General features: G+C 43.0%; 1 protein-coding gene across 7 annotated transcripts in view; it reads left to right on the forward strand.

Annotated features, from left to right (window-relative positions):
• The window catches only part of LCTL (lactase like), an 83,191-nt gene that overhangs the window by 18,344 nt on the left and 49,517 nt on the right, over positions 1-15,330 (forward strand). For 6 of the 7 annotated variants that reach the window (XR_005555868.1, XR_005555867.1, XR_005555866.1 and 3 more), the window contains exons 3-5: positions 6,332-6,559; positions 11,564-12,369; positions 13,765-13,888. Coding sequence is in view for 4 of the 7 variants with exons in the window: in XM_039335908.1 (XP_039191842.1) it covers positions 6,332-6,559; positions 11,564-12,369; positions 13,765-13,888 (1,158 nt within the window). In the remaining 3 variants the exon portion in view is untranslated. Of the gene's footprint in view, positions 1-4,404; positions 4,627-6,331; positions 6,560-11,563; positions 12,370-13,764; positions 13,889-15,330 lie in introns of those variants that run through there. The other variant, XM_039335909.1, reaches the window with a different exon arrangement.

Consider the following 15,330-nt stretch of genomic DNA (forward strand, 5'->3'; position numbering starts at 1 on the left):
CTCTCTCTCTCTCTCTCTCTCTCTCTCTCTCTTTTTAAACAGTAATTGTGTTAAAGATTAGCGTTACCACAACAAAATCAAATGCAAACTGGAAAAATACAGAAGAATAACAAAGAAAGTGTAGAAAGGGGAAAAAATAGAGAAAGAGAAAAGAATGAAAACTAAAATTACAGTAAAGAAAGAGAAAAGGGTTAGGGCAGGGGTAGGCAACCTTGGCTGGCTCAGGAATTCTGGGAGTTGAAGTCCACGAGTCATAAAAGAGCCAAGGTTGCCTACCCCTGGGTTAGGGTTAGGTTATAAATAAGTGACTTTCAACCTTCATCACATGTATAAAGTTTTTCAGTCAGCTATGACCTCCTTAAAATACAACAAAAGCATACTTTTCCTTATCCATAAACTAATCCATAAAGCACCATCATTTCAATCCCAGTGTCAGCAAAAGCCCATTAAGGGTTACATACAAATGTATACATATTTTTAACCTTGTTCAGATAAAACAAATTATATTTCTTCCTTTTATTTTTAACTTAATCTTTAATCAAATAATATTGTAAAACTTGATTGCTTTTTTCTTAGTTCCTTCTTACGAGATTTTGCAAAAAAAATTAATAATTTTAGTAAATCCAATGTAAGAAGATTACCATAGTTGTTCTCTTAGTTTACTGTTTGTATATCCCTTTTAATTGTTAAGACAATATCCGGTTTCTTTTATCTGTCCAGTGTAACATACATTTTGTGACAAATATTTCCATGTCATCCTTATAGTCTGTCATTTGTAATTCTACTTGCAACTCAGTCTCAATTTTATCAAGTAAAACGTGTTCCATAATATCGTCTACACACCATTTTTCCAGAAGCAGATGTTTCTGTCACTAATGAGAGAGGGCTCTGACACTATTAAAATTCATTTCTGAGTCCTTTGTTCAAAATTATCTTTGCACATGTCCAGTGTTAGAGTATCTTGTTTCATTCTGTAAGCCCAGTTTAAATGTTATTCTCTTTTAATTGCAACATTTGGTTCCTTTTAGTATCCTCTGGTATCCAATATTTAAAGTCTTATTATATATATATTTTAAAGAAGGAAGGATTCTTGCAATTTCAAAATCTTATTTCAAATTTATCTGGACTCCTTAGTCCATTGGTAACTTTTTTTTTAAATCAAAGTTTTAAAGCTTTTACAATTTATTAAAAAAAACTATTTATTTATTAAAAAATAATCTCAAGTCATTAAACTTGGATTTTAAAACTTCTTTCAGTAAAGATTGAAAAAGAAAAAGCTCACCCGGTGCTTTAAAAATGGTCATTCCAAAACTTCCTAGTAGTTGAAAGGCTTTTAAGAAGCAATTTCTGAAAATAGTTAGAAAAAGAGGTATTTGAACCCAGTGTCCTTTTAAAGACACTGACCATGGTTTGAATAAGACAGCCATCCTAAACTCGTCAGAGACCACTGTCTTGCGAACTTCTCATGAAGAGCAACTGTCTGGAACGCTTATGGGTAATCTCAAGTCTTTTCCTTGTCCAGAGAGGAATTCTTCATTCCCTCACGGTTGTTCTCTCCTCTTTTTGTGGAGATGTCTTCATTCCACCATTTCTTCTTCTGGGAGCCCAGGCGTGCCTCAATATCCGTGAGGAAGAGAGAAATCTCACATCCTAGGAAAACTTTAGCCGTTTCCAATATATTTAACCTTCCATTAAACTTAGTCTTCAGATGAATGTATTCCGAGAAGCAATTTGGGCCCAGCAAGGGCTAGGCCGGATCTTTCCCTAATATATCTTTTCCATCTTTAATCTTCGTAATAGTGAGTGATTATTAAAGTGCATTTTTATTGAGGTCTGATGTAAAAGCGTGGCATAGATATTCATCTTGGAGATTAGCTGATATTTAATTTATAAATGATTCTAAGTCATAAAGTCCCTCTAACTTTTCAGACAGCATTACTTTCTATAAAATATGAGCAGAATTTTTAGTTCAGGTTTCCCCCCCCCCCCTTTGTTCTTTGCTCACTGCTCAATGCTAGGAAATAGCCAGAGTTGGCTTCACTACAAGCACACGTCCACACACCATTATACCAAAGGTCTTCTACCACCCTTAAAGTATTCCTATTACACTTATGTGGTTTACTTTGAGAAAAAGTCTGAAGAACGTAGTTCTTGTTTTCTCGTTTCATCAATTATTTGGTCATAGAGCCAATAATTACATTCTTTATATGTTCTTTCAGGGTCGTTGTTTGAATATACCAGATTTAGAATGCAGTTAAGCATCTTGCATGGGAAAACAAACTATGTGCATGGATACATTTCCACAAATAGTTTTATCTTAGGACTAGAATTGCTAAGTCTACATGTTAAGCTCATCTGATGCATATAACTAACTCCAGGTAGTTTTCTTGAGCGTAATGCCAAAGTAATTTGCCAGTATTTATTTTAGGATAGTTTAGAGTAGCAGTACAGTCTGGTATTCTGGTATATTTGACTCCTGATTAACTTCCAAGTCTGGATTAAAATCAATATGGTCATCTTCTCTGCTGAGAATCAATGGAGCTTTGGATTTACTTAGCCACTTCAAAAGATTTCTCCTTAGTTTTAAGTTGGTTCTATCCTTGATTGGTGTCCATCCATTGTTTTTTGTCCTGTCCTCAGGTGCTTTGGAAAATAAATTGACCCCGTCTTATTTGGGGCAGCCCTCCAATATTAGAAGACGCTATCTCATCTCACCCCTAGTCCTTCTTTTTTCTAGACTGGCCAAACCCAAATCTTGCAAACATTCTTCATATGTTTTAGTCTCCAGACCTTTAATCATCTTTGTTGCTCTTCTCTGCACTCTCTCCAGAGTCTCAACATCTTTTTTATATCGTGGCGACCAAAACTGGATGCAGTAGTCCAGGTGTGGTCTTACCAAGGCATCATAAAGTGGTACTAACCCTTCACATGATCTTGATTCTCTCCCTCTGTTAATGTAGCCTAGAAGTGTGTTGGCTTTTTTTGGCTGCTGCCACACACGGCTGGCTCCTATTCAAGGGATTGTCCACTAGGACTCCAAGGTCCCCCTCACAGTTGTACCTATTCTATACCTGTGCATTCTGCTGCCACATTCTGCGCCAGTTGAAGTCCTCAAAGGCATCCCATGTAAAAGACATTGCAGTCCTCCATACGGAAGGTCACGAGAGCACGGGTGAGGTTGAGTAGGGTCTCCTGGTCCAGGAGGGTTCAACCGGTGCAGAACACGGCCTCCTAGTCAAGGCTGCCCCCTGCTCTTCCTCTTCTTCACATCCCTCTTCTCCAACCCAGCCTTCCCCCTTGTCCCTACGCTCCCTGGCAGCTGAGCCCAAGTGCCCGAAAGGACCGTCAGTTTCCCCCACATATCCTTCCAGCCCCTTCTAAAGGACCCTTCAGTGGGATCCTCTCTCCAGGCTGCAGAGCAACCTGCAGCAAAGAAAACCACAAGGTCCTCCAGGACTAGCTCACTAGTTCATGCAACAGCCAAGGTCCTGGACTGCAGCTCCTTTTGCCGCGTTATGCTGGCAATACTCTTCTAAAAGAATTAGGGGGAAGGGAAGGGAAAAAAAAAGTGAGGTATGCATCATTGCAGCCCATAATGACATTTTAAACAGTGACCTCTACCAAAGACGTTGAAATCACTAGAAAATATCTTTAAACTCTCAGAATGCAAAAAAAAAAAAAAAAAATTATGCAGAGGTTGCAGAAACCTAGTGTAAAATTTAATTTGTGGAAACCTTTGCTGTTTCCCCAAACGCCCCCCCCCCCCGTTCTCTCCTTGCAGACACTCTTCTGACTGAAAAACAGACATTTTGTAGGGATGCTGTTAGATTAATTCCCATCTCCTATACGTGCCTGAGGCCATGGTTTAGAATGGCGTCCGCTTCCCTTCGGAGAGGCACTCCAGACTTTCAAAGGACACAGACGGACAAGCCCCAAGACGTTTTCTGGAGGAATCCATCTTGTCTGAATGACTGTCTTTTTTAAAAAACAACAACACAACATTTAAGCAATCCTACACTTTTGGAAATCACTTTAGTAATCTGCAACTGGGTTCAGAGAGAACACCTACCCCCCCCCCAATTAATACATGGACTTTTTAAAAAATAAAATAACTCCAATTCCATGTTTTTATATGAAGACTTTTCATCTTTATAAATTCTGCCATTACATGGGGGAAAGGAACTATGATTTGTGTTGAACCTAAATGATTAAACCTTGTAGGGTTTTTTTTTTCCTCCACATTTATTTGGACATTTCTTCCCTTCCAGTTTACAACCATCTGAATTCATGTGAATGAGGAAAATAAGGGCCATTTAATATATTTTATTATCTGAGGACAGATCTGCCCGTTCTGGGAAACCTGGAGGTGCCCCAATAAATATCAGCCTTGTGTCAAAATCCTCCATTTTTCCTTTCTTTTGCTCTCTGCAAAATATATTACAGCTTCTCAGTCCCTCACATCCTTGCGCTCCGCTGTTATTTATCCCAACAGGTGGGGAGAAAATAAGCAAGGTCTAACAACATCACGGATGACCCGTACAGACACAATTTGGAAAATAACTTGACGTGAATCGGATCTTTTTATTTATTGTGTCTTGTTGTGCATAATGTTGTCTTCGCTGATAGGTAAAGTCTTGCAGTGGCTCTTCATGTCCTTGCAGGTTGTGCATAAGGTCCCCCTGGTCTTACTTTTTAAGCTCTTTTTTTTTATGCAAAGCATCCCCCTCCAAGAACAGCACCAGCCAACTAGGGTAAAACAGAATTTAGCCATCAGTCACGTCACACATTTCAATATGAAACAAGCACGGTTAAAAGAGATTTTTCTACAAAACTTTAAAAAAAAAATAACCTTACAGGCAGTCCTCAGCTTACAATCACAAAATGAGCCCAAAATTTCTGTTGCTACGAGATAGTTGTTTAAGTGAGTTTTGCCCCATTTTACGGCCTTTTTTTCCACAGTTGTTAAGTAAATCTCTTAACAGTTGTTCAGTTAGTAACACGACTGTTAAGCGAACGCAGCTTCCCCCCATTGACTTTGCTTGTCAGAATTTCACCAAAAGGGGGTCACGTGACCCCCCCAGGGACCCTGTAAGCCATCATAAAATTAGTAACACGGTTATTAAGTGAATTTGGCTTTGGTACAAAGTTGCGACGGCACTGAAAAAATTGACTTATGACCCTTTTTTCACACTTACGACCGTTGCAGCGTCCCCTGTAGTCACGTGATCAAGATTCGGACTCTTGGCAACTGGCCCGTATTGATGATGACTAGGATGTGCCCGAGGGGGGCACGTGACCCCCTTTTGTGACCTCCTGGAAAGCAAAGTCAATGGGGAAGCCAGATCCACTCACTAACTTAACAACCTCAGTGATTCACTTAACAATCAAGAAAGGTCATCCAAGGGGGCTGTTTTGCTTAGCCACATAAATTTTGGCCTCCACTGTGGTCAAGGGTTACCTATCCTTGGCCCAGTTCTTTGCGTGACTTTTTTACTGCAAATGTAGGGAAGACGGAAGTACAGAATGGAAAGGAAACACCCAGGTCACCTATTCGCTCTCTTACATAGGAGTTTTTCTGAGGGGGCCTGTTGGTGATGTCTCCTTTTGGGCGAACTCCCCAGATGTCAGCTCGGGGGAGCCCATTCCTGACATATCAGGCATGGAGTTGATTGATGGCTCTGGAAGAGGCTTCAGCTGGGCAAAGCAGGTAGTTGCAGATGGTCAGTGAAGAAGAGGAGGAACTCCTGCGCCTGATCCAAGAATACCAGGGCAGAGAAAAGGCAGGAGCAGCGGAGGCCAGTCAGACTACTCCAGAGGAGAAAGCCTCACCCTTCTTGAGAGACTGCACTGGAGAGCTGGCTATTTATCCCAGCGGACAGAGGGAGGCGTTGCTGAGAACAATGTGTTGGTTTTCCAGGTGTTTTGTTTGGTTGCAGTGTTCCCTGCTTCACTCTGGATGGACCCTGTGTTTGGAATTGTGCCTTGGAGCCTCCAAACTTTTCTTGCCCCGTGAGCTTTACGTTTTGCCCGGTGGAGTTATTTTGCTTGAGTAACTTTCAAGTGCCTTGTGTACTAGCAGGCTAACCCGTGGACTAACCTCGGCTTGCTCGTGGCCAGACTTAATTGGGACAGTTCTGAGTTTTGGGTCAAGGGAATTGCTGGGGAATATTAATAAAACTCACTAAGCCACACAGATACGTGCGTGTGAGTGAGCGAGCGAGTGGGGCAGCAGATTGTCTGAACTAGCGACGCGGAGTATTTCACTTGTATGTATTCATTGCGTGTCTTCTCCGCATGTCAAAAGTGTGACAATCGTTTTGTTTTTAACCAGGAGGCTGGGATGCAGATGAGAAAGGCCCCAGCGTCTGGGACACGTTCACCCACCAGGGAGGAGATCGAGTTTTCAAGAACCAGACCGGCGACGTAGCTTGTGGCAGCTACTCTCTGTGGGAGGAAGATTTGAAATGTATCCAACAGCTTGGCTTGACTCATTATCGTTTTTCTCTTTCCTGGTCACGTCTGTTACCTGATGGGACGACAGGTTTCATCAACCAGAAAGGCAATTGTTCCTTTAAAATAGAAACTTGTGCTGCCTTAATTCAAGGTTATTGCTGCAGTCTGGCACAATTAAGCCGGTGTTCGAGTCCGCAGTGCAGATTTGAAATGGCAACTTTGTTCGTGGCAATTATGGGATTTATATGTTAAAAATAATAATAATAATAATCTTGGCCTAATTAATATTCCAGCGTACTTCTGAGGATGTGATCTTTAAAGATGAGGTTAGAATTAGGATATTATTACTTCACTGTTTGTGTTCTTTTTTTTAATACTGGCCGTCAATAGATATCATTTATTTTCCGCACCAAGAATGCTAGAAGCATTGTGCAGAAATTCCTAAGGTAAACATAAAGACAGCACAGGGCACAGGAAAAAGGAAGGGGCAATGGGTGTCCTGAGACGGGGAGACAGGAAATAAAAATGCCCAAGTATCAAAGTGCAATGTTTGGTTGGATCTGCTAGTGGAATTTCCCTCCAATGGGATTTTCCCACGTATTTTACCAGGAAACATAGATAAGGGTAGCCTAGAAAATCAGTGCCCTCCTAAACGTACCCAAGCACTCCGAGTTTGTTGGCGATGTCCATTTTGCTCTACGAGTTCATGGTGACCTAACCCTAACCCTAAGTGGAATTTTCCTCCAATGGGATTTTCCCATGTATTTTACCAGGAAACATAGATAGGGCAGCCTAGAAAAGTAAGTGCCCTCCTAACCATACCCAAGCACTCTGAATTTGTTGGCGATGTCCATTTTGCTCTACGAGTTCATGGTGACCTAACCCTAACCCTAAGTGGAATTTTCCTCCAATGGGATTTTCCCATATATTTTACCAGGAAACATAGATAGGCCAGCCTAGAAAAGTCAGTGCCCTCCTAACCATACCCAAGCACCCCAAATTTGTTGGCAATGTCCATTTTGCTCTACGAGTTCATGGTGACCTAACCCTAACCCTAAGTGGAATTTTCCTCCAATGGGATTTTCCCATGTATTTTACCAGGAAACATACATAGGCCAGCCTAGAAAAGTCAGTGCCCTCCTAACCATACCCAAGCACCCCGAATTTGTTGGTGGTGTCCATTTTCCTCTCCGAGTTCATGTGACCTAACCCTAACCCTAAGTGGAATTTTCCTCCAATGGGATTTTCCCATGTATTTTACCAGGAAACATACGTAGGGCAGCCTAGAAAAGTAAGTGCCCTCCTAACCATACCCAAGCACCCCGAATTTGTTGGCGATGTCCATTTTGCTCTACGAGTTCATGGTGACATAACCTTAACCCTAAGTGGAATTTTCCTCCAATGGGATTTTCCCATGTATTTTACCAGGAAACATAGATAGGGCAGCCTAGAAAAGTCTGTGCCCTCCTAACCATACCCAAGCATCCCGAATTTGTTGGCGATGTCCATTTTGCTCTATGAGTTCATGGTGACCTAACCCTAACCCTATAGGTTTTCCTTCTTGAGCAGGGGGTTGGGCTCGAAGACCTGCAAAGTCCCTCCCAACTCTGTTATTCTATTAAGCAGTGGAAGAACTTGCCTCCAGAAGCTGTGGGTGCTCCATCACTAGAGGCTTTTAAAAAGAGACCGGACAGCCCTCTGTCAGAAATAGTATAGGTCTTCTATGAGACTAGATGGGGGTTGGGTTACATGACCTCAAACTCTTATTTCTGTTAACCTATGCTGTTTCGGGTCCTCTCTGTAGCAATACGTATTGCTATGGCTTCAGCAAGAGTTAGCACATGTGAAATAACATTTCGACCCAAGCTTCCTCTTCAAGAAACATCAGAAGAGCCCTGGAGCTGGATCAAGTCCCAGGTTTATCACAGCTCGCATTCGGAGTCACCCTGTGGCTGACTGGATGCATCTGGACGCCCACCAGCCAAGACTAGAGGACAAGAGATCTTGTTGCTTTCTGGCAACTGCCTACTGCCTGAGTCAAGAAGGAGTCAGCAGCCATGGGAATTAGGAGTCGTAGCTAGCTGGATTTTCCACCAACTTGAGTAGCCCCCATTGAAAGGTTTATCAATCCTGGTTCAAAGATCTTTCTTCTAGAAAGGTCTGCTGTTGAGTTCCTAAAAGGCTTTGTAGGACGGGGAGCAGGGAAGGCAGGAAGAGCAAACAAGGCATGGTGTCCCTGGTGTGTGTGTGTGTGTGTGTGTGTGTGAGAGAGAGAGAGAGAGAGACATTTCAACGGTGGGGCCAAAGAGACCCTCCTTCCCTCTCTCTTTTGACCCTCTTCATGTAGGAGATGAAGAATGCTTGCTATCCGTGAAGCTCTCTAGTTAGGGAACTTTTTGCCAGAAAACCCAGAGATTTATTTTTTTTTAATCAGTAGAAAACCTCAGATTTGCAGATAGAATTCAAGATAGCCTTTATCGGTTGACAGCACTTCAATCCAGAAGAGGTGATACAGGGGGTGTTTTTTTTGATGCTGGAGCAACGGAACACGTTTAATAGACATATTTCTAAGACCACCGTCAGCAACATCGTCCTGTTTACCAATCCGGTCATCATCTTTTGGAAGGAAAAAAAATATCCTCCTGCTTTTTGGTTCTCATCATAAACATTCTGATTAATATTATGAACTTTAAATTTATCGAAAGGGCGCCGGAAACCCTTCTAGGAGGCTGGTTTTTCATTACCCAGGATCTCGCTTCTCCTGAGCAGTGATCTGTTGAAACAATTGAAGCCGCCAAGTTTGGAAAGGCCACGCTCCCATCTACATTTGGTGGGGTGTGGTTTTTTTTTTTGGTTTTTTGTTTTTTGCAAAAGAGCAGGAAGAGAATTAAAAAATCTCGGCGCAGTGTCCTTTTTAAGCATCACATGAGCTGATTGATTACCTGTTTGGCATCTAAAATAAAAGACATCTTGCTGGTCTTTTTTTTTTTCCCCAGTTGTCTTCCAACACTTTATTAAAAGTGTCGTGTTTATTTTTAAACGTCACTGAAGATATTTTAAATTAAAACTTTAATGGAGCCAAGTTTAACCTATCTTTTGCAAAGGTAGTCCTCTATGAAAAAAATGCTGGAGATGTCATTATCTTTGATGGGCATCATCTTTAGCACTTAGCAATAGCCCTTAGACTTATATACCGCTTCACAGTACTTTACAGCCCTCTCTGAGCGGTTTGCAGAGTTACCATATTTGCCCCCAACAATCTGGGTCCTCATTTTACCGACCTGGGAAGGACGGAAGGCTGCGTCAACCTTGAGCTGGTCAGCATCAAACTTCTGGCTGTGGGTAGAGTCAGCCTGCAATACTGCACTTTCCAGCCATTGTGCCACCACGACTCCTTTAATACTTTGGTTCTTTAGTCCTCCTGCATTCTAGTGGACAGGGGGAATGCTGTAGATACAGTATATCTTCATTTCAGCAAAGCTAGTGATGAAGTTTCTCACGCTATCCTTGTGACAAGTTGACAAATCCATGGGTTGGATTTTAGCAATAGTAATAGCCATTGCATTTAAACTTATGTACCGCTTCACACTGCTGCTTTACAGCCCTCTAAGCAGTTTAGAGAGTCAACAGGTGGCTGCGGCCGTGTTTCTGCCAATATTGAGGTTTTGTGGGAAAGTGAGTTTGGCAAAGTGAGGGACAATAACAAGGGGTCCGTAAGGAACTCAACTGATTGGTTGCAAAGTAGTAGGAAGGTGTGCCTCTGGTAGGCTTCTCTGGAAGCCCGTGCAACATCTGGTGGCATCTTGTTGCATCCGAAGGTAGATTAAAAACAGGGCGGCTGGCATACTTGAAGTAAGGCCAGCCATATGGTACAGCTGTGAGAGCAGAATTACCTAAATACCCAACACTGCCTGGATAAAGATAATGCAGAACAAGACATCTGGCCCTTGTGTGGCTGTCTCTGTGTGCACATTTGTGTGTGCTTAAATGTTTAATGCGGGTGAACAGAAAGCTGGAAAATTTTTTAAAAAGTAGGTCTGTGTTAATTGGTGTTAATCATCAGGTGCTTTCACACACAGGAGATATTGCTTGGAAATAGGCTGATAATTAAATAAAGCAGACCTGGGCTGGGTGAGGTTTTGGCTTTGATTAAAAAAAAAAGGAATCGGATGAATAAAGCAACAGAGCACAACCCTTTAAAGCAGCTATGTCTTCTTGGGATCACATGGCTGTCCTTGCAGTAGCCCCATGTCCCTAGGGAATGAGGTAGCTGCTTTAAAGCACTGAGGACACTTTTTATGTTTAGAGTACCATCTTTTGGGAATCAAAGCCAAAACAGTTCTAAATGCTATAGAGATAAGTCCCAAGGGTGCTTTTTCAAGAGGCAACTGGACTTTCTTGTTTTTCTTTGAAGACCTTTTGCTCCTTATCCCAGAAGCTTCTTCAGTTCTGACTGAATTGGTGGGGAATGGAAGGATTTATACTCCTTGTTGACAGCTGGTCATTTGTCTCCTTTTAGAGAATCATTGAGGCCACGTGGACCCTGAGGACACAGACCAACCTCCAAGTGGCCTCAACGACTCTCTAAAAGAAGGTAAATGACCAGCAGTCTGCAAGGAGTATAAATCCTTCCATTCCCCACCAATTCAGTGAGAACTGAAGAAGCTTCTTGGATGGGAAGGGAAAGGTCTTCAAAGAAAAACAAGAAAGTCCAATTGCCTCTTGAAAAAGCACCGTTGGGACAACCATGACCCAGATGACTGAGAATCTCCATATGGAGTTAAGTCTTTTTCTATATTATGTCCATTCCGTGGTGTTCTCATAAGCTGGTGGACCAGCTGTTATAGAATATGATAAACTCTTGACCTGATCCTTCAGGGCTCGTCACTGCAAGTCTCTGTGCGCTCACGTTAAGCACATCACTGGCTCTATTTCCACCCTCCCAATAGGTCAATAATAAGGTTGGCCTGCCTGTTTTTAAATGGCTCAGTTTGGGAAAGGGAGCGAGGCCGAAGGAATGATGGCTCAGCGAGAGAGAGAACAGTGAGGACGAGCAACGTGAAAGAAACAAATGCCGATCTCACCAACCTTTTGGCCTTCTCTTCCTCAGGAGTTCATTATTATGACCAAGTGATTGATGGGCTGCTCTCCATCGGCGTCACCCCGATGGTGACGCTGTATCACTTTGACTTACCTCAACGTTTAGAAGATCAAGGCGGCTGGAGATCCGACGCCACAGTGGAGGCGTTTAACGCGTACGCCCAGTTCTGCTTCCAAACCTTCGGGGACCGGGTGAAGCTGTGGATCACCATTAATGAACCTCACGTCGTTGCCGTGTACGGCTATGAAAAGGGAATTATAGCACCAGGTGTCTCCATGCCTGGTGTCGGTGGCTATCTGGCAGCCCACCATCTGATCAAGGCTCATGCTGAAGCTTGGCACACTTACCACCAACTCTTTCGGGAACAACAGGGTGGACTTGTGTCCATAGCCCTCGACTCCGATTGGGCCGAACCCTTCGATCCGACTTCCCTCGCTGACCGGGAAGCTGCCAAGAGGCACATCGCGTTTTCCTTGGACTGGTTCGCCACCCCGATCTTCCTCCACGGCGACTATCCGGCTGCGATGAAGTCGAGGATTTCCGCTGCGCGCACGGAGCCTGGCTCTCCGTCTTCCCGGCTTCCTGAGTTTACCGAACGAGAGAAGGCGAGGATCAAAGGCACGGCCGATTTCTTTGCCCTCAATTATTACACCGCCCGCAAAGTTAAGCACCTGGATCACAAGCCCAGCCAGCCGAGTTTGTCTGCAGACAAAGAAGCTGAACAAATCATCGATCCATCCTGGCCTGTGGCAACTGGGAATTCTTGGCTGGCAGTTGTTCCCTGGGGTTTACGGCGGCTGTTGACGTACATCAAGGTGATAAATTCTACTCTTGCTTTTCTGTTGCTAACCACTTCCCTTCCCAGGCTCAGAGGGAATTCAGCTAGACCTCCACTTACGACCTCAGCTGGCCCCAAAATTTCTGCTGCTAAACAAGACGGTTAGGTGAGTTTCGCCCCATTTAACACCCTCCCTTGGACCGTTGTTAAGTGAATCACTGTAGTTAAGCAAGTAACATGGTCCTTAAGTGGATCTGGCTTCCCCGTTGACTTTGCTTGTCAGAAAGTTGCCAAAGGGTCAGGGTTAATGTCTGCACGCCAATCACCAAGCAACCAAATCTGAATTTTGATCAGGTGACCGTGAGGATGCAGCAACGGTCGTAAGGGTGAAAAACAGTCGCACGACATCACTTTTCTCAGTGCTGCTGTAACTTCAGACGGTCACTAAACGAATTGTTATAAATCGAGGACTACCTGTAGTAAGAAAGGCAGCTGAACCCCAAAATTTCCTTCATGAAAATCAATCAGAATAGAGCTGGGCGGGACCTTGAAGGCCATCTAGTCCAGCCCCCTGCTCAAGCAGGAGAGCTTATACCATTTCAGACAAGGGGCTGTCCAGTCTCTTCTTAAAATCCTCCAGGGATGAAGGACCCACAACTTCTGGAGGCAAGGAGTTCCACTGAGTAATTGTTCCCACTGTCAGGAAGTTTCTCCTTAGTTCCAGGTTGCTTCTCTCCTTGATCAGTTTCCACCCATTGCTTCTTGTCCTGCCTTCTTCTGGTGCTTTGGAGAATAGCTGGACTCCCTCTATTAATATATATAAACCCTAAGGCAAATCTCTAGTTCTGGGTCCAAATTCATCTTGTGGTCAGCCTCACTCACTCTGAGCTGTTGACCAGGGGAACTTAGATAGTCAAGAAGACACCATTCCTCCCTGACATTTTCAGTCACGTATGAAAAGTCCCATGAGCGTCCCGTGTGTGTGTTTACGCGATCCTAAGATCCCATCCTAGCTCTGAACCGCTTACCCATAAGCCCAGCCATTTCTGCTCAAATCCCCAGGAAGTCCCACAGCACAGGAAGGCCGTGTGTCTTTCCGAGGGGCCGTGGGGTGTTTGTTGCGCCTTGCGAGGATGGGGGGGGGGGTTGAAATGCGATGCCAGCGAGGCAGATGCTAATGCAGAACAAAAAAGATATTTCAATATTCTCATTAAAGTAAGTAATTCCTCCTTCATGGATGTTTGCACAGTTTTGCTTTTCCGCTGTTAATCATAAAAGGTCAGCTGGTGGAAAATTAAGTTAATAGGGTCAGTGCAATTTGATGAAAAGTACTTTGCAGTGGTAGCTTAAAGTAGATGGAGGGTGAGGCACCTGGTTTTATGGGCCTTTCTTGACATCTGCTCTGAACGAAACGCCTGCTCCCTTCTTGCAGGACACGTATAATCACCCTGTAATTTACATCACCGAGAACGGCTTCTCCCAAAGTGACCCGGCTCCCGTGGATGACGGCCGTCGCTGGGAGTATTTCAGGCTGACTCTACAGGAGATTTTAAAAGGTACAGATTGTGCAAACTTAATACAACTTTCCTACGTGCCTATTTGCATTGAAGCAAATGCCAAGTGGTTCTTCAAGTTAATGTACATCCGGAGAGCGGCAGGGCAATTAGGAAGGGAAAGTTTGAGAAGGAGAATAGGAAAGAGAACTAGCTTAGATGTTGGGGAGGCGAAGGAGGGACTCCTTTTCACGAATTCACGAGGCTCAAAAGTCGTATTAATTGGAAGAGTTTACCCAAGGGAAGAAAATACAGTTGAACACTGCAATATTGATTTCACAAATATTGACTTCCCGGGAGAAGCGGAAATAAGGCTCTGCCAGAAATTAGAGCAATTGAGGAGTTTTCCATAGCTAGGAAGTTGAAAGTTCAGCAGACAATTCAAGGGCTGGGGGCAAAATTCCAAGTTTTCCGCCTCGTTTTGGTAATCCTTAATTGGACTGGTTTGGTTTTAAAGGTGATCCTGTTGTGAAAGAACCTTTAGAATTTTTCTCCCCCACCCCACCCCAAATGCCTTTGCTTCTTGGAAAATAGCTTGTCCCTGAAATACTTAACACAGATTTATCATTATTATTATTATTATGGATCATCGCACAGTCAGCCAGATGTTCAGACTGGATTTGGCATTTTGTCTACCTATCGAGTCCTTACCCAGGACCTGGGATAGGCAGATGTGGATGTTTGATGGTATTACAGATATCGTCGCAGGATGGAAGCAGTTCCTAGTAAGGCCGCCTTTTGCAATTGACTAATAGCGAATTTGTCAATGCCAATGGTGTTCAAGTGGTGCTCCAGTTGTTTTGGGATTGCACCCAAGGAGCCTATGACTATTGGTACTACCCTTGCTTGCTTTTGCCACAGTCTTTCTATTTCTATTTGTAGGTCTTTGTATTTTGTTATCTTCTCCAGTTCTTTCTCTTCTATTCTGCTATCTCCAGGCATTGCCACATCCACTATCCAGACTTTTTTGTCTTTCTTATTGACAGTTGTTAAGTCTGGAGTGTTATGTTGCAGTGCTTGTCTGTTTGCATTATTATTATTATTATTATTATTATTATTATTATTATTATTATTATTATCTTTTATTCATTAATCATGAACCTCAGTCAACTGAACATTCAAATCGCCAATTTGAATGTTCAGTTGATCTATTATTGCTATTATCATTATCATTATCACGGGATATAAATAAGTAAATATTAATTGCAGGCAAACAATTACATTTATTCTGCCTCCATCCCTTTATTTTACAATTGACAATAAAGCAGAGAAGCACCATGAAGACCAAAACCCCCTTGTTTTTAAAATGTCAGGAGGGCTGAAATGGGAAATGAATACTTTTCTCTCTATTGAAACTCTAGCTGCAGTGATTATAAGGTATAAAACTCTTACTTATTGAGGCATAAAACTCAAATTCCTATGACGAACCCTCTTAAGCAGAATTA

Source organism: Crotalus tigris, unplaced genomic scaffold (genome assembly GCF_016545835.1).
Source record: "Crotalus tigris isolate CLP2741 ecotype Arizona unplaced genomic scaffold, ASM1654583v1 scf7180000017663.5292952, whole genome shotgun sequence".
Lineage (NCBI taxonomy): Eukaryota > Metazoa > Chordata > Lepidosauria > Squamata > Viperidae > Crotalus > Crotalus tigris.